The sequence below is a fragment of the Macaca nemestrina genome, chromosome 2 (assembly GCF_043159975.1).
Source record: "Macaca nemestrina isolate mMacNem1 chromosome 2, mMacNem.hap1, whole genome shotgun sequence".
Taxonomy (NCBI): domain Eukaryota; kingdom Metazoa; phylum Chordata; class Mammalia; order Primates; family Cercopithecidae; genus Macaca; species Macaca nemestrina.
Genome location: NC_092126.1, coordinates 32,663,383 through 32,683,021, shown reverse-complemented (window position 1 = coordinate 32,683,021; position 19,639 = coordinate 32,663,383). Strand labels below are relative to the sequence as shown.

At 44.1% G+C, this 19,639-nt stretch overlaps 1 protein-coding gene across 20 annotated transcripts in view; it reads right to left on the bottom strand.

Annotated features, from left to right (window-relative positions):
* LOC105490403 (methyltransferase 6, tRNA N3-cytidine) overlaps positions 1-19,639 on the bottom strand; it is a 52,226-nt gene that overhangs the window by 9,502 nt on the left and 23,085 nt on the right. For 6 of the 20 annotated variants that reach the window (XM_011755963.3, XM_071090883.1, XM_071090889.1 and 3 more), the window contains one exon: positions 160-282. The exons of 3 other annotated variants lie outside the window; for them this stretch is intronic. In XM_011755963.3, the coding sequence (XP_011754265.2) occupies positions 160-282 (123 nt within the window). Of the gene's footprint in view, positions 1-159; positions 283-3,804; positions 3,899-4,191; positions 4,285-4,312; positions 4,446-19,535; positions 19,635-19,639 lie in introns of those variants that run through there. 11 more of the 20 variants (XR_011619672.1, XM_071090884.1, XR_011619673.1 and 8 more) reach the window with 9 other exon arrangements.

Genomic DNA, 19,639 nt, shown 5'->3' with positions numbered 1-19,639 from the left:
TTTAGGCCAGGTGCAGTGGCTCACGCATGTAATCCCAACACTTTGGGAGGCCGAGGGGGAGTGGATCACCTGAGATCAGGAGTTTAAGACCTTGTCAATATGGTGAGATCCCCGTCTCTACTAAAAATACAAAAATTAGCTGGGCATGGTGATACGTGCCTGTAGTCCCAGCTACTCAGGAGGCTGAGGCAGGAGAATCGCTTGAACCTGGCGGGGCGGAGGTTGCAATGAGCCAAGATCACACCGCCGCATTCCAGCCTGGGGGACAGAGTGAGACTCTGTCTTGGGGAGAAAAAAAAAAGAAAAGAAATAAAAAGAAAATATTTTATGATACTAAATTTCTTGCCAGTGTATTTTTCTGTACATATTTTTATATAGTTCAGAACAGATTGTATAATTTTATATCTAGCTTTTTTTAACTTAACATTATAATGTGAACATTCTATTAAAATGTTGAAAGCATTTTTTTTCCTAGACACAATGTTCATTGACTACATTCTGTTCCATCATATGGCTATATCTTAGCTTGACCATTCCCGTACCAGTCATCTAAACTGGGGCCAACAAACTTCCTTAAAGGTCCAGATAGCCAGGCGCGGTAGCTCACACCTGTAATCCCAGCACTTTGGGAGGCCGAGGCAGGAGGATCACTTGAGTCCAGGAGTTTGAGACCGACCTGGGCAACATAGCAAGACCCCCTTTCTCTAAAAAAAAAAAAAAAAAAAAAAAGGTACAGATAGTAAATATTTTAGGCTTTATTGGCCATATAGTCTCTGCCCTTGTAGCATGAAAGAAGCCATAAGCTATAAACAATACATACACAGGTGTGCCGTATTTAACACAACTTTACCAAAATAAAAGGACTGCATGATTCTGTGGGTCATGTAACCGAGTCCAAAGTGTGTACCACTCACTGCATGACATCTAATACATCAAGAGACAAGGGGTTGAGGCAAGGAAAGTGACTTTGATTCAGAGAGCCAGCAAACCAAGAAAATGGAAGAGTAGTGTCCTAAAGAACCATTTTAAGTCAATACAAATTTCAGGCTCCTTTTATGTGAGGGGAAGAGGGAAGGAGTTGAGGTCAAGAAGTGGCCAGTGATCACAGACATCGGGGTGGCAGCAAGGGTCCAAGAAGGTGGTGAAACCTTGTCCTTGGTCAGGTCACAATGCTCTTGTGAATCTTTAACATAACATTATTACTTGCATACATCCTCCTTATCTCCTCAGGGGTTAGTTTTGGGGGAGGTACTATTACCATCCTTACTTTAAACTATAAACTAAATTCCTCCTATAGTTAGCTTGGCCTATGTGCAGAGATAAGCAAAAGCAATTAACCTAAAAGATACAGGTTATCACTGCAGGGGGGTTAGGAGCAAAATGGAGTTGGTCATGCTAGGCCTCCTTGTCACTGTTACAGCCATAGCTTGCTGATCTCTGGTTTAGACTATTTCTAATGTTTGGTACTATAAATAATGCAGCTAATGAACATCTTTGTGAAGAAGTCCTTGAACATGTCAGATTATCTCTTAGGAAACAATCCTACAAATTGAGTTACTACAACAACAAAAAAACTATGGCTATTTTTAAGGTCCTTGATCCATAATATGGGACACAAGTTGAAGTAGCTCTCTGAACAGCCACCTAACCTTAACTCAGCATCATTCTTGGACCCTGCCTATGTCCCTGGGAATCCCTGGAACTAACATTTCTTTGGTTCTGGGTTTTGTTTTTTTTTTTCCCTAAAGAGTTGGGGTCTCACTCTGCTGCCCAGGCAGAACAGTGGCACAATCATGGCTCACTGCAACCTTGACCTCCTGACCTCAAATTATACTCCCTCTCACCCTCCCAAAGTGCTGGGATTATAGGCATGAGCATCTGTGCCCGGCCACTTTTCATTAGTGCTAAGCACACATCACCAAGTTCAGTTTTCCTGAGTTGCCTCCATTTCTCCAGATCATTCAGCCCCTTTACAATGGACAATTATGCTAATCTATTTCTGCTTCAATAATCTATCAATATCTATGTGCTACCTTTTCCTTCCCAACCCAATTGTTTAAAGATGACAGGCTAGGCTAGACACCATGGCTCATGCCTGTAATCCCAGCACTTTGGGAGGCAGAGGCAGGAGGATCTTGAGCCCAGGAGTTTGAGACCAGCCTGGGCAATATAAGGAGACTCTGTCTTTACAAAAATAAAATTAGCCACACATGGTGGCACACACCTGCAGTCCCAGCTACTTGGAGGCTGAGGTAGGAGGATTGCTTGGGCCTGGGAGGCAGAGGTTGCAATGAGTCATGATCAGGCCACTGCACTCCAGCCTGGCAACAGAGGGAGACCTGTCTTCAAACAGGAAAAAAAAAAAAAAAAAAAAAGAGAGAGACTAAGCACATGTACCTATTTAGGCTCCTTCTGGAAACCCCACGAAAATGACAGCAGAAGGATTTTTTATCACGTAAACCCCATACAATTGATTAAATTTGAGGGAACATTACAAATAAGGAAATGCTATCATTTGCGACAACATGGATGAACCTGGAAGATATTATGCTAAGTGAAATAAGCCAGATTCAGAAAGACAAATATCACGATTTCACTTATATGTGGAATTTTAAAAAGTTGAGCTCATAGAAGCAGAAAGTAGAATGGTGGTTACCATTGTACTGGTAACCACCAGTGGGAGAAGGGGAGTAGGGGAGATGTTGACCAAAGGGCACACATTTCAGTTAGCCAGGAGGAATAAGTTTTTGAGATCTATTGTACATGGTGACCATAGTCAATAATAATGTACATTTTGAAGGAGCACCTGGAATTTTACCCCCAAATATGGCTCCCTGGTATAATGAGTATTTTGAACTAAATGTCCTTAGCAATCAACAGATGCCAGAAGAAACCTTTTCCCTATCTATATAAAGACCTGAGGGATCCAACAAGGAAAACAATTACTAAGTTTTTATGCCATTGCTCCTATTAATCTGCATTTTGTGAGTGATTTTTTTAGTGATTCTTCAGAGAATAAAGGGGAAATTTTTTCCTGGCCCCTACAGTTTCAAAATTGTAAAAATAATAACAATAATAATTTTTTAAAATTAAACATTTATTTTTACTTTTATTTTTTTCATCAGAGACAGGGTCTTGCTATGTTGCCCAGGCTGGTGTCTGGAATCCCTGAATTCCTGGGCTCAAGCAATCTTCCTGCCTTGGCCTCTCAAAGTGTTGGAATTACAGGTGTGAACCACCATGCTTGGCCAAGAATAGATTTTAAATGTCCTCAATACAAAGAAAAAGAAGTACGTGAGGAGAGGGATATGTTAATTAGCTTCATATAATCATTCCACAATGTATACATCTATTAATATCAAAACATCATATTTATCCCATAAATATATATAATTATTATTTGTCAATTAAAAATACAAATTTTCATTTAAAAAATTGAAGGGCTGGAAAACAGGATAAATAGCAACTGACTTAGCAGGCTTATGAAGCTGAGTTTTAAGCCAGCAGGGGTGAAAGTTAAGAAGCAACTCAACTTGCATTGAGACTCCCATAGAGTTTTGTGACCAGGCTTTGGTAGTACCAGCTACATCTAGTATAAGTGGGGGTGCATATAAGACTGAATACAGGAGGATTACTTGGAAGTCAGTAAGAAGTAGTTAGAACCCTAAATCTCTCCTGCAAGTCCACACAGCCAGACTGTACATCCCCCACCCCAGAATAAGACTGTAAGTTGAAAACAAAAGGTCTCTGGATAAAGGGATACCAGGCAAAATTGGGGTTGAGGTACTATATTGAAAACAATACCATACTGGAAGATTATTTTCTGTGGTTCATATAATACAAAAGCCCAGCCAAATAAGCTACGAAGAAGCCCACGTTCCAGATTTTTGTCTGAGACCTGAAAAAGAAACAAAACAGAGATCAAAGAAAACAAAATAAGTAAAAATAAATAAATAAAAGGAGGCCCATGTTGACAACTCCACCTCATGTGCTCAGAGCTTCCAAGCAGCCTTTTAGCTCCACATTAAAAAAAAATATGAATGGAAAACCAAGGGTCACCACACATCTGAGAAAAGCCCCTAATAAAGATAGAGATCAAAACAGGAAAGAAAGGAAAAAATAGAGGAAACGAGACTACGCAGAGAGAAATTAAATATTAATGGACAAGAAGTTGGGCGCAGTTGCTCACACCTGTAATTTCAGCACTTTGGGGGGCCAAGGCAGGAGGATCGCTGTAGGCCAGGAGTTCAGAACCAGCCTGGGCAACATAGCGAGACCACCTGTCTACAAGAAAAAAAAAAATTAGTTGGCTGTGATGGCACACACCTGTAGTCTCAGCTACTCGGGAAACTGAGGTAGGAGGACCACTTGAACCCAGGAGTTCCAGGCTGAGATGAGCTATGATCACGCCACTGCACTCCAGCCCAGGCAAAGACACTTCAACTCTAGAAGAATGAATATGATTTTGTTGGATAGGATTGAGTTTTTGAAGGCCACAGATCACTGTGATATAAAAGATTCTCTTGTCAATCCCAAAAGAACCAATTTTTGCCCCCTTGGGGGACAACTGCTGCCCCTCTTAAAGACCCCTTCTCTACTGTTATGCATGCTTTAGAGCAATAAGACATTGCATCTGTGAAATAATAGGTTACTATTTTTAAAATGAACACTGAAGTGAGAAAGAGAAGTAGCTCAGAGAAGTCTGAAAAATGTGTGGTATGCAAAATTTATCAGGCCCAGAGAGACAGAATCTTCAGAGAATGAATCTTCAGTCACACCCACCCCTCCCCAGAGAGCCGTGCCTAGGAACAATTGTTTAAAGACATTTTGTTCTTTCTTTCCTTCCATGTAGTTTCCAGACTGGCTGATAAATTACCTAAAATACTATCACAAGTTGCACAATATGACCCTCACCCATTATCTTCATGTTCCTGGAATTTGTGATACAAGGAACAATATATGCCAATTAGTAGTTTATGTTCAATTTAGGAACTGCCCCTTCTTTTTTCCTTTAAAAATCCACTTGTTGGCCAGGCGTGGTGGCTCAAGCCTGTAGTCCCAGCACTTTGGGAGGCCAAGACGGGCAGATCACAAGGTCAGGAGATCGAGACCATCCTGGCTAACATGGTGAAACCCCGTCTCTACTAAAAAAAAAAATACAAAAAACTAGCGGGGCGAGGTGGCGGGTGCCTGTAGTCCCAGCTACTTAGGAGGCTGAGGCAGGAGAATGGTATAAACCCAGGAGGCGGAGCTTGCAGTGAGCTGAGATCCGGCCACTGCACTCCAGCCTGGGCGACAGAGCGAGACTCTGTCTCAAAAAAAAAAAAAAAAACCCACTTATTGGCCAGGCGCGGTGGCTCACAACTGTAATCTCAGTGCTTTAGGAGGCTGAGGTGGGCGGATCATCTGAGGTCAGGAGTTTGAGACAAGCCTGACCAACATGGGGAAACCCTGTCTCTATTAAAAATACAAAACATAGCTGGGCGTGGTGGTGCACACCCGTAATTCCAGCTGCTAGGGAGGCTGAGGCAGGAGAATTGCTTGAACTTGGGAGGCAGAAGTTGCAGTGAGCCAAGATTGCACTACTGCATTCCAGCCTGGGTGACAAAACAAGATTCCATCTAAAAACAAAACAAAACAAAACAAAACAAAAAAACCCCACTTGTTGATTGCTTGAAGTCAAGAGTTCAAGACCAGCCTGGTCAACATAACAAGACCCTGTCTCCAAAAAAAAACAAAAACAAAAACAAAATCCACTTGTAAGTGCTGCTAATCACAGCATATATTCAGGGCAACTTAACTTGAATCTGTGTCTCCAGGGCTGTAGTCCTCAAATTTGGCCCAAATAAACTCTCTGCTTATATTAATTTTGCCTCAGTTTATTCCTATAGGTGAACCAATAAAAAAGAGCTCTTAGAATTGTAGTGTTACCAGAAAGGGGTCCCAATCCAGACCCCAAAAGAGGGTTCTTGGACCTTGCACAAGAAAGAATTTGGGGCAAGTCCAAGTGAAAGCAAGTTTATTAGAGAAGAAAAGAAACAAAAGAATGGCTCCTCCTTAGGCAGAGCAGAGGCATGGGCTGCTCTATGAGTATACTTATGGTTATTTCTTGCTTATATGCTACATATGGGGCGGATTATTCATGAGTTTTCTGGGAAAGCGGTGGCCAATTTCCAGAACTGAGGGTTCCTCCCCTTTTTAGACTATGTAGGTTAACTTCCAGGCATTGCCATGGCATTTATAAGTTGTCACGGTGCTGGTGGGAGTGTCTTTTAGCATGCTAATACATCATAACTAGTATATAATTGTTACCAGCAGCAAATCCACATGGGGCTGCAGCAACTAGATACTTGCTTCCTCGGAGGACAGAATTCAGCCAAGGGGCAGGAGTAGGTTTAAGGCAGAGGGAGAGACTGAGACAACTTTTAGAGCAGGAATGAGAGTTTATTAAAAAGTTTTAGAGCAGGAATGAAAGGAAGCAAAGTACACTTTGAAGAGGGCTAAGTGCGTGACTTGAGAGATCCAAGTGCCCTGTTCAGCCCTCGACTTGAGGTTTTATAAATGGGTATGGTTCCAGGGTTTCTACTTCTCTTCCTTTAACTCTCCCCTTGGGGTGGGCTGTCTGTATGTGCAGTGTGTTTACTGAAGTTGTACGCATGCTCAGCTGAGGCAGTTTTCCCTTACCAGTCAAGTGTTCCCAGAGGAAGGTCATATACCCTTAAACTCTGCTGTTTTGCCTCTTAGTGAACATGCCTTAGCCCACTTGTCCAGCTCCAAAGATCTTACCAGGAAGCTGCTGATTACCAGTTTTAGGTGTTTCCTTTCCCTTTTTTCTTTGAGATGGAGTCTCACTCTTGTTACCTAGGCTGGAGTGCAATGGTGCAATCTCAGTTCACTGAAACCTCTGCCCCCCAGGTTCAAGCGATTCTCCAGCCTTGCCTCCTGAGTAGCTGGGATTACAGGCATGCACCACTACACCTGGCTAATTTTGCATTTTTAGTAGAGATGGGGGGCAGGTCTCACCATGTTGCCCAGGCTGGTCTTGAACTTCTGACCTCAGGTGATCCACCTGCCTCAGCCTCCCAAAGTGCTGGGATTACAGGCGTGAGCCATGGTGCCCAGCTAGTTTCAGGTGTTTTCTATCTATTGGGAGATTGTCTTTCCCTAGCACTTGCTGCAACCAATTATTTTAGAGAGACAGTTTAACAACTGCCTGACCATCATCTGATGGTCACCTGACATTCCTGCAGAGGGGGCCCTCCCCTGCCCTGCTCATGGCTGCCTAACTGCTGACTCTAACATAATGAACAGTGAGGATGACCAGAGGTCACTTTCATTACCATCTTGGATTTGGCAGATTTTGGCCAGCTTCTTTACTGCATCATGTTTTCTCAGTAAGGTCTTTGTGACTTGTATCTTGTGCCAACCTCCTATCTCATCCTGTGACTAAGAATGTCTAACTTCCTAGGAATGCAGCCCAGTAGGTCTCAGCTTTATTTTACCCAGCGCCTATTCAAGATGGAGTCACTTTGGTTCAAATGCCTCTGACAGTAGGGGCCAAGGGAAAAACTTCCCCTTTGTCCTCTGAAGGTTTACTGAAAAATCAACTCACAAAATGCAGATTAGTAGGAAAAAGGCATTAAAACTTATTAATGTGTACACAGGGGAGAATCAGAGTGATCACTCAATATCCCAGTGGGGCCCAGATACTTACATGCCTTATTTGAGAGGGAAGTGAGTAGAAGGGAAATATAGGTAATTATGTTGAGGTACAATAAATGATTACTAGGGAGAATGAATGGATCAGGGAACAGAGATTAGCTTGTAAATGGTTCTCTTTGAAAAAAAGATTTTATTTATTTATTTTATTTTATTTTATTTTGAGACAGGATCTTGCTCTGTCCCAAAGGCTGGAGTGCAATGGTGTGGTCACAGCTCACTGCAGCCTTGACCTACTGGGCTCATGTGATCCTCCTGTAACCACCCAATGGGTTCACCTTGCCTGCTGCCTAGACAGAGCCAATTTATCAAGACAGGAGAACTGTAGTAGAGAAAGAGTAATTCACATAGACCCACTGTGTGGGAGACCAGAGTTTTATGATTACTCAAATAAGTCTCCTCAAGTATTTGGAAATAAGAGGTTTTATTGTTGTTGTTGTTGTTGAGATGGAGTTTCGCTCTTGTCACCCAGGCTGGAGTGCAATGGCACAATCTCCACTCACTGCAACCTCCGCCTCCTGGGTTCAAGTGATTCTCCTACCTCATCCCTCCCAGTAGCTGGGATTACAGGCACACGCCACCATGCCCAGCAAATTTTTGTATTTTTAGTAGAGATGGGATTTTGCCATGTTGGCCAGGCTGGTCTCGAACTCTTCTCAAGTGATCCCACCTCAGCCTCCCAAAGTGCTGGGATTACAAGTGTGAGCCACTGCACCTGGCCAGGAAATAAGAGTTTTTAAGGACAGCTTGGTGAGTAGGGGAAAGCCAGTGAACCAGGAGTGCTGATTGGTCAGGTCAGAGATAAAATCATAGGGAGGTGAAGCTGTCTTCTTGCACTGAGTCAGTTCCTGGGTGGGAGCCACAAGATCAGATGAGCCAGTTTATCCATCCGGGTGGTGCCAGCTGATCCCTCAGGTGCAGGGTCTGCAAAACATCTGAGCACTGATCTTAGGAGCAGTTTAAGGAGGGTTAAAACTTTGTGGCCTCTAGCTGTATGACTCCTAAACCATAATTTCTAATCTTGTGGCTAGTTTCTCAGTCCTACAAAGGCAGTCTAGTCCCCAGGCAAGAAGGGGGTTTGTTTTGGGAAAGGGCTGTTGTCATCTTTGTTTTAAACTATAAACTAAGTTTTAAATTATAAAAAAATAAATAAATAAATAAATTATAAACTACTTTTCTCCCAAAGTTAGTTCAGCCTACGCCCAGGAATGAACAAAGACAGCTTAGAGGTTAGAAGGAAGATAAGAGTTGGTTCGGTCAGATCTCCTTCACTGTCTCAGTTATAATTTTGCAATGGCAGTTTCACTCCCGCCTCAGCCTCCTAAGTAGCTGTGACTATAGGCACATGCCACCATGCCCAGCTAACTTTTTTTTTTAGAAAGACGGGGTCTCACTGTGTTGCCCAGGCTTGTCTCAAACTCTTAGGCTCAAACAATCCTCCCTGCTCAGCCTCCCAATGTGTTGGGATTACATGCATGAGGCACCACACCTGGCCTTTTTTTTTTCTAAGTTTTTTGTTGTAGGTTGTGCTACGTTTCCCAGGCTGGTCTCGAACTCCTGCCCTCAAGCAATTGTCCCACTTTGGCTCCCCAAAGTGCTCTCTGGAAATTGAGCCTGAGAGAAGAATATTATCTTGTGAATAAGTCTGTTTAGGTGTGGTTAATTTCTTGCTCTTCTTTTCTGCAATAGATGAGAAAGCAAGAAGCGGAAGGAAAAACAATCCTTGGTGGGTCCTTCAGGTCTTTATGTAGATAGAGAAAAAGTTCTTCTAGCATCTATTGATCTTTTAGGATCTTTAATTCAAAATACTCATTATACCAGGGAGCCATATATTGGGGTGAGGTTGCCTTGCCTGTACTCCTCCAGAATTTATTTTTTAATTTTAATTTTTTTTTTTTTTTTTTTTTTTGAGACGGAGTTTCGCTCTTATTTCCCAGGCTGGAGTGCAATGGCACAATCTCAGCTCAATGGCACAGCCTCTGCCTTCTGGGTTCAAGCAATTCTCCCGCCTCAGCCTCCTGAGTAGCTGGGATTACAGGCATGCGCCACCACGCCCAGCTAATTTTGTATTTTTAGTAGAGACGGGGTTTCTCCATGTTGGTCAGGCTGGTCTCAAACTCCTGACCTCAGTGGTCCACCTGCCTCGGCCTCCCAAAGTGTTGGGATTACAGGTATAAGCCACTACACCTGGCGTTTTTTTTGTTTGTTTGTTTGTTTGTTTTTTTAAGAGAAAGAATCTTACTCTGTCACCCAGGCTAGACAGCAGTGGAATTATCATAGCTCACTGCATCCTTGAACTCTTGGGCTCAAGGGATCCTCCCGACTCAGCCTCCTGAGTAGCTGGGACTACAGGTATACATCACTATGCCTGGCTAATTTTATTTTACTTTTTTTTTGGTAGCTATGGGGTCTCACTATGTTGCCAAGGCTGCTCTTGAACTCTTGGCCTCAGGTGATCTTCCCGCCTTGACCTCCCAAAGTGCTCGGATTACAGATGTGAGCCACTGTGCCTGGCCTCCTTCAGAATTTAAAAATATGAAAGCAGAAGTTAGGAACTCAAGGAAAAGACTATAAATTGGACTGAGTGCTGTGGCTCCTGCCTGTAATCCCAGCACTTTGGGAGGCAGAGGCAGGCAGATTACTTGAGGTCAGGAGTTTGAGACCAGCCTGGCCAACATGGCGAAATCCTATCTCTACTAAAAATACAAAAATTAGGTAGGAATAGTGGCATGCACCTGTAATCCTAGCTACTCGGGAGGCTGAGGCAGGAAAATCGCTTGAACCCAGGAGGTGGAGGTTGCAGTGAGCAGAGATCACACCACTGCACTACAGCCTGGGTGACAGAGTGAGAATCCATCTCAAGGGAAAAAAAAAAAAAAAAGATTGTAAGTTAAATATCCTAGAAAGCAAAACACTTGAGAGATAGTGAAAAAAGAAGAGCACAGATTGTAAATTTATAGCATCAGTTCAGTAGGTTCAACATTTTAATAATGAGGCTGGGGGGCACAGTGGGTCACGCCTTTAATCCCAGCACTTCAGGAGGCTGAGATGGGTGGATCACTTGAGGCCAGGAGTTTGAGACCAGTCTGGCCAACATGATGAAACCCCATTTCTACTAAAAATACAAAAACTAGCTGGGCGTGCTGGTACGCACCTGTAGTCCCAGCTACTTGGGAGGCTGAGGCAGGAGAATCGCTTGAACCTGGGAAGCAGAGGTTGCAGTGAGCCAAGATCATGCCACTACACTCCAGCCGGGGTGACAGAGCAAGACTCTGTCTCAAAAAAGAAGAAGAATAATAATGAAACCACCTTTGCAAAAATTGTAACAGAAAATTATGAGACAGGATCATTCTCTTGAGCCCCTTGCAGTACTTGCTATTGGGGTGTGGCTTGTTTACTTGGCCACCTCACGCTCAAACCCCTTGAGAGAGTGAGTGAGTGCAGGAACTGGAAAAAAAGAACGCTGGAACTAGCCAGTTGCTCCTCTCTGCCAGGAGCAGGCTCGGTGCAGGCCCCATAACAGCGTCCAAGCATGTTACAACCATGCTCTTTCAGCTCTGCCGTCCGAGGACAGCCAGCTCAGTGGAGGGTCAGGGTGGCAGCCCCTGCCCTCTCAACACCCAGGTTATTGTCCAGCATCCAGGAAGAATCAAGTCACATGAACAGATTGAAGGGTAGTGTATGCAGAGGATTTTGTTGGGCAATGGAAGTGGCTCTCAGCGGGTTGGGGAGTTGAAAAGGGGATGATGTGGGAAGAAGGTGATCTTTCCCTGAAGCTGAGCACCCTGAGGCCAGGCCCCTCTCCAAAGCCGCATCATCTGAAGTTAGCCACATCTACCCATAGTCTCCAACATTCAGTTGCTTCTCTGCTCACTGCTCAGTCACTTGTATCCTTGACAATCAGCTGTTTGTATCCCTGATGCTCAGCTGCTGTGTTACTCTGCCAGCTGAAATCCTCTTATGAGCACAGGATGGGGAAATGCCAGGCCAAAAAGGCAACATGTGGGTGGAAAAATGGAGCTCCTGTTTTCACTTACAGCTGAGGTTCCAGGCTTAAGGGTGGGGTTTAGCCAGGAGCCCAGCCCTTCTGTATCAATGGCAGTGGGGGAGATGTGATCTAGCCAATCTCCATCTTGCTTTTAGCCTTCAAGCTGCCAAACTAACTTTAGGAGACATTTAGTTTATAGTTTAAATTATAATAGCCCTTCCCCCAAACTCAACCACCTTTGTAAAGCTAATTAGAGACCACTAGGATAGAGGGCAAGGAGGAGCCTGAATTCTGCTAAGGTGTAGACATAAATGATTGCTAGCCATAATTCTGGAGGTCACAAGATACACAACTTCCCCAATTACTCCTTCAGATAACATCACTACTGTTTCAGAACCTAAGATTGACCTTTTGGGATACTGTCCCAGGTTTCTTGCATGTCCGACACCCATGCTTTACCTGGACCTACTGATCAACAGCTCCTGTGGCCCCACCCAGGAGTGATTCAGCATGCAAGAAGATCATTTCCCACATCCCTATGATTGCACCCCAACCAAGCACCCATTGTCTAGCCACCCCCACCCTTTCCCCCAAACGACCTTTGAAAAACTCCTAACCTATAAGCCTTCGATGAGACTGATTTGCATGATAACTCCATCTCCCACATGGCATGGCATCAATTGAACTCTCCACTGCAATGCTGAGATTTGTGTGTGTGTGTGTGACACAGAGTCTTGCTCTGCTGCCCAGACTGGAGTGCAGTGGGATGATCTTGGCTCACTGCAATCTCCGCCTCCTGGGTTCAAGTGATTCTCCTGTCTCAGCCTCCCAAGTAGCTGGGATTACAGGTGCTCACCACCACACTGGGCTAATTTTTGTATATTTAGTAGAGACAGGGTTTTACCATGTTAGCCAGGCTGGCCTTGATCTCGTGACCTCAAGTGATCTGCCTGCCTCAGCCTCCCAAAGTGCTGGGATTACAGGCATGAGCCACTGCACCTGGCCTAATGCTGAGAAATGATTTTCTTTGTGCAGTGGGTAGGAAGAACCTGTCAGGCAGTTACAGTAAGAGTTCCAGGCCAGGCACCATGGCTCACGCCTGTAATCCCAATACTTTGAAAGGCCAAGGTGGGCTGATCACTTGAGTCCAGGAGTTGCAGACCAGCCTGGGCAACATGGTGAAACTACATCTCTATTAAAAAGTACAAAAAATTAGCCAGGCATGGTCCCATGTACCTGTAGTCCTAGCTACTCAGGAGGCTGAGGTGGGAGGATCATCTGAGCCTGGGAAGTTGAGGCTGCAGGGAGCCATGATCATGTCAGAGGTGTTTGAACCACAGCGACTCCATCTTGAATAGGGGCTGGGTAAAATAAGGCTGAGACCTACTGAGCTGCATTCCCAGGAGGTTAGGTATTCTAAGTCAGAGGATGAGATAGGTCAGCACAATGTACAAGTCACAAAGACCTTGCTGATAAAAGGATGTGGTAAAGAAGTTGGCCAAAACCCACCAAAACAAAGATGGTGAGGAAAGTGACCTCTGGTGGTCCTACTGCTCATTATACGCTAATTAAATATATTAGCATGCAAAAAGACACGCCCACCAGTGCCATGACAGTTTACAAACGCCATGGCAATGTCAGGAAGTTACCCTATATGGTCTAAAAGGGGGAGGAACCCTCAGTTCCAGGAATTGCCCACCCTTTCCTCCCCCCTCCCCGCACCCCAAAAGAACTCATGAAAAATCCACCCCTTGTTTAGCATATACTCAAGAAATAACCATAAAAATGCCAACTAGCAGCCCTCGGGGCCACTATGCCTACAAAGTAGCCATTCTTTTATTCCTTTACTTTCCTAGCTTGCTTTCAGGTTACTCAAATTCTTTCTTTACCCAAATTCTTTCTTACTCGAGGTCCAAGAACCCTCTCTTGGGGTCTGCATTGGGACCCCTTTCCGGTAACAATCGTGCCACTGCACTCCAGCCTGGGTGACGGGAGTGACACGGTGTCTCACAGAAAAAAAAAGAGAGTTCGAGGAGAAACCGTCTGTGTGTGTGTGTGTGTGTGTGTGTGTGTGTGTGTGTGTGTGTGTGTGTGTGTTGGAGGTTGGGGCGGGGGGCAGTCGGGGGGGTAGTCCTGGAAGTGTTAGGTGTTAGGGACTCATTAAATAAATAATTCAAATAAGTAAATTTCCCCAAACTAAAAAATAAACATTTCCAAAATCATGGCAGCCATGGAGAGTCCAGCCCCTGAACAGGTAAAAATATCCCCATCCAAGGTACCTCACCATGACATTCAGGGACCAGGGGACTGGAATGTTGGCTCAGAACACCACCCCAAAATATGACTGTGGAAGATGAAAATTAATGCCACCTCCAAATATACTTTGGCATATTTTGGGATGGCTATTCCAAGAAACTGAAGATACAGGAATAGCTCTGAAAAGATCTCCTTTTGTGAAAGAAATGTACAAAAGAATTTTGTAAAAGGAAATCTACATTAGCAAACAGCAGATGCAAGCAGAGGCTTTCTCTGAGGCCCCGTTAGCTGCCTAGAGATGGAGCTAGGAAAAATCATATCACAGGAAGAAGAGATTGTGGGTCGACACGTCCCAGAAAGAGATTACCACAGGCGGCCACCCTTCTGAAGAGTGCTACCTGAGAGATTTTATCTGTGTAAGGCAACCTTTGTGGGCTGTGCATTTCCTCCCCCTCCCTTCTAGAATTTGTGCCATGACCTCCTCTCTTCACACCCCCACCAAGTGCAGCACCAGGTGTACCCTCTCCACACCCTCTCTGCACCCCTACCAAGCCCCAGGTCCCCTATTCCTTTCCATGGCCTCAAGATGGTACACACACTGGCTCTTCTGGGAGTTTCATATTTTGTGAGGCCTCCATGCATATTTGCACATAATACATTTGTATGTCTTTCCTCTTGTTAATCTGTCTACTGTCAAGTTTATTCCAGAGATTCAAATTATAGAACCTTTAGAGGGTGAACGAAAAGTTCCCCTTATCCCTACAGAAAAAAGAAAATATCCTAAAAAAACCCATTCTCTTATTTCTGGGAGGTTATCATTTAGCTCATGGTAGGTAAGAATCTTACAGGTTGAAATAGCGTTTCTAGTAGAATTGTCACAAGGATTTTAGTTCACTTAAGAAGTTCAGAAAGAAGTTCTAAGGTTGCTAGAGTACCTTTTTTTGGTAATGTAAAAGTAATAAAGGGTCATTACAGAAAACATGAATTTCAGAAAAGTATAAAGAAAAAGTAACAGCTATAATTGAACAACCCTGAAATAAATACTGTAACTGTTTTGGATTGCTTCCTTCTTGTGCGTGAAGTTTTTTTCCTCCATATAGCATCTCCCTATCCTTTAATAATATTTATCATTAAACATAACTGAAACTATACTTGTGAACAGTTTTGGAGTGCTGGAGTGCAGTGGCTGGATATCAGCTTACTGCAGCCTCAACCTACCCAGGCTCAGGTGATCCTCCAACCTCAGCTTCCTGAGTAGCTGGGACTACAGTCACACACCACCACACGCAGATCAGTTTTGTATTTTCTTTTCTTTTCTTTTTTTTTTTTTTTTTTTGAGATGGAGTCTCACTCTGTCGCCCAGGCTGGAGTGCAGTGGTACAATCTTGGCTCACTGCAAGCTCTACCTCCCAGGTTCATGCCATTCTCCTAAGGAAGGAGACCACTACTACTCCTGCTGCCCTCCTCCCCCTACCTTGCCTAGTTCAAAGACAGGAGGAAAGTGAGAAAGAAACAAAAGTAAGATAAATAGCCAGACAACCCTGGCACCACCACCCAGTCCTAGGAGTTAAACAAAGTAACAATAATAACATCAACCCCTGGCCTAAACTACTTGTGTTATCTGTAAATTCCAGACACTGTATGAAAAAAGCATTGTAAAACTTTTTGTTCTGTTAGCTGATGCATGTAGCCCCCAGTCACGTTTCCTACGCTTGCTCGATTTATCACAACCCTTTCACGTGGACCCCTTAAAGTTGTAAGCCTTTAAAAAGGCCGAGTATTTCTTTCTTGGGGAGCTCGGCTCTTAAGATGCGAGTCTGCCGACGCTCCCGGCCAAATAAAAAACCTCTTCCTTCTTTAATCTGGTGTCTGAGGAGTTTTGTCTGTGGCTCGTCCTGCTACGCTCCTGCCTCAGCCTCCTGAGTAGCTGGGACTAGAGGAGCCTGCCACAACGCCCGGCTAATTTTTTATATTTTTAGTAGAGACGGGGTTTCACCCCTTGAGACCATGTTAGCCAGGATGGTCTCAATATCCTGACCTCATGATCTGCCCACCTCAGCCTCCCAAAATACTGGGATTACAGGCGTGAGCCACCGTGCCCGGCCCAGTTTTGTATTTTCTATAGAAATGGGGTTTCACCATATTGTCCAGCTTGGTCTCGAATTCCTGGGTTCAGCTGATCCACCAATCTCAGCCTCCCAAAGAGATGGGAATACAGACATGAGCCATTATGTCTGGCCCAGTTTTATAATGTTATGTACAAAGCCTCAAAGGTGAAGGATGCAGTGAGCTATGTTCATGCCAAAAAAAAAAAAGAAAAAGAAAGAAAGAAAGAAAGAAAGAAAAAGAAACAAGTCACAAAGACCCTGCTAATAAGACTGGTTGTGGTAAAGAAGCCAGCCAAAAGCCACCAAAACCAAGATGGCGATGAAAGTCATCTCTGGTCATACTCACTGCTCAAAATACACTAATTATAATGTATTAGCATGGCAAAACACACGCCCACCAGTGCCATGACAGTTTACAAATGTCTGGAAGTTACCCTATATGGTCTAAAGCAGGGAGAAACTCTTAGTTCTGGAGATTGCCCACCCCTTTTCCAGAACATTCAGGAATAATCTACCCCTTATTTAGCATATGACCAAGAAATAACTATAAGTATACTCAGTTGGGCAGCCCATGCCACTACTGTGCCTACGGAGTAGCCATTCTTTTGTTTCTTTCTCTAATAAATTTGCTTTCACTTTCTGAACTCGCCCCGAATTCTTTCTTGTGCAAGGTCCAAGAAGCCTCTCTTGGGGTCTGGATTGGGACCCCTTTCCACTAACACAATGGGTTCATTTTGCTTGCTGCCCAGATACAGCCAATCTGTCAAGACAGAGAAACTGCAATGCGGAGAGACTTTCATTCACGGCTGAACGAGAGACTGTAGTTTTATTACTCAAAACAGTCTCTCTGAAAATTCAGACTAGGGTTTTTCAAGGATAGTTTGGTGGGCAGCAGGGCTAGGGAATGGGGAGTGCCCATTGGTTGGGTCAGAGATGAGATCTTATGGAGTTGAAGCTATCCTCTTGGGCTGAAGTGATTCCTGGGTGGGGACCACAGGAACAGCTGGCAGGTCTGAGTGGCAGTCATCAGAAATGCAAACACCGGGCCAGGCATGATGGCTTACACCAGTAATCCCAGCACTTTGGGAGGCTGAGGCATGCAGATCACCTGAGGTCAGGAGTTTGAGATTGGCCTGGCCAACATGGTGAAACCCCATCTCTACTAAAAATACAAAAATTAGCCAGGTGTGGTGGTGCACGCCTGTAATCCCAGCTATTAGGGAGTCTGAGGTAGGAGAATCGCTTGAACTGAGGAGGCGGAGGTTGCAGTGAGCAAAGATGATGCCACTGCACTCCAGCCTGGGTGACAGAGTGAGATTCCATCTCAAAAAAAAAAAAAAAAAAAAGCAAAAACCTGAAAAGACTCCTTAAAAGGCCAATTAAAAGGTTCTACAATAGTGATGTTACTGTAGGAGTAATTGGGAAATTACGAATCTTGTGGCTAATTTGTTCGTCCTAAAAAGACACTCTGGTCACCAGGCAAGAAGGGGATTTGTTTCAGGAAAGAGCTGTTATTATCTTCATTTCAAAGTTAAACTATAAACTAAGTTCCTCCCAAAGTTAGTTCAGCCAACACCCAGGAATGAACAAGGGCAGCTTGGAGGTCAGAAGCAAGATATAGTCCGTTAGGTCAGATTTATTTCACTGTTGTAATTTTCTCACTGTTATATTTTGCAAAGGTGGTTCCAGGACTTCAGGAACATGCCACCATGACTGGCTTTTAAAATTTTTTTGTAGGGGTCTCATTATGTATCCCACGCTGGTCTCCCAACTCGTGGTCTCAAGTGATCTTGTCTTCAGCCTCCCAAAGTGCTGGGATTGTAAGTATGAGCCACCGTGCCGGGTCTCCTTTGATTTATAATTATTTCTAATTAGGACTGACCATTTTGCCCATTTTGTTAGCAGTTTCTTTCTTTCAGGAGTTGTCTCATTTTGCCAGTCCTAATATTTTTCTTATAGATGTAGACATGTTTGGCAACATGCTCCGAGGAGCTACGTGCCATGTTCTCTTCTCCATGGCCATGCCCCAGACCACAGACTATAACGCCTCCATTGTGAAAATGTGGAAATATTCTTTCCAAATGACAGTGACAGTATGGCACTCACGTTTTCCACAGCGTTTCTTCCTCTTTTTTCTTCTGCTGGTTTTCTGAGTGTTTGTATTTGTTTTCCTAGTTTATCTTACTCTGGCTGAGTGAACATACGACTGGAGCTGTTTCCCTACCTTCCAGCACAGGCGCATGTTACTGGGAAGGGGTCCCAATCCAGATCCCAAGAGAGGGTTCTTGGATCTAGCATAATAAATAATTCAGAGTCCATCAAGTGAAAGCAAGTTTACTAGGAAAGTAAATGAATAAAGAACGGTTACTCCACAGACAGAGCAGCCGGAAGAGCTGCTGGTTGCCCATTTTTATGGTTATTTCTTGATTATATGCTAAACAAGGGGTGGATTATTCATGCCTCCCCTTTTTAGATCATAAAGGGCAACTTCCTGACATTGCCATGGCATTTGTAAACTGTGATGAGGCTAGTGGGATTGTAGCAGTGAGGATGACCAGAGGTCACTCTCGTCGCCATCTTGGTTTTGCTGGGATTTGGTTGGCTTATTTATTACAACTTGCTTTATAAGCATGGTCTTTATGACCTATATCTTATGCTGACCTCCTATCTCATCCTGTGACTAAGAATGCCTTAACCTCCTGGGAATGTGGCCCAGCAGGTCTCAGCCTCATTCTACTCAGCCCCTATTCAAAATGGAGTTGCTGTGGTTCAAATGCCTCTGATACCCACACTATCCCCTCACCCCTACCCTGCACTCCAGCCACAGTGACCCCAGAGTGCCCTGCACCCAGTTGGTACCCATTGAACACAATTTAATGAAATGCCACACATTTGAGAAGGACAGGAAGGAAAAGTGAAAAACTTCTAATTTATTTTACTTATTTGAGACGGAGTTTTGCTCTTCACCTAGGTTGGAGTACAGTGATGCGATCTCGGCTCACTGCAACCTCCGCCTCCCAGGTTCAAGCAATTCACCTGCCTCAGATTACAGGCACGCACCATCATGCTCAGCTATTTTATTTTATTATTATTATTTTTTTTAAGTAGAGACAGGGCTTCACTATGTTGGCCAGGCTGGTCTTGAACTCCTGACTTCAGGTGATCCGCCTGCCTCGCCTCCCAAAGTGCTGGGATTAAAGGCATAAGCCACCTTGCCCTGTCCTTATTTTAAAATGTTTATTTATTTATTTATTTTAAAGACAGGGTTCTGTTATGTTCTCAGGCTGGAATGCAGTGGCTGGTTTATTCCCAGGTGAGATCATAGTACACTATAGTCTTGAACATCTGGCCTCAAGTGATTCTCCTGCCTCAGCCTCCCAAGTAGCTGGGACTACAGGCATGTGCTACTGTGCCCTACTAATTTTTTTTTAAATAAAACATTTGGTTTCAGTAGCAGAACTTACTTAAATTTGTGAGAAATGTCTGCTCCCCAGTAGAGAACATGGCTCGGCAAAACACTCTTGGTTTACTCATTTCACAATTTTCCCTTCCTCGGTTGACAACTGTG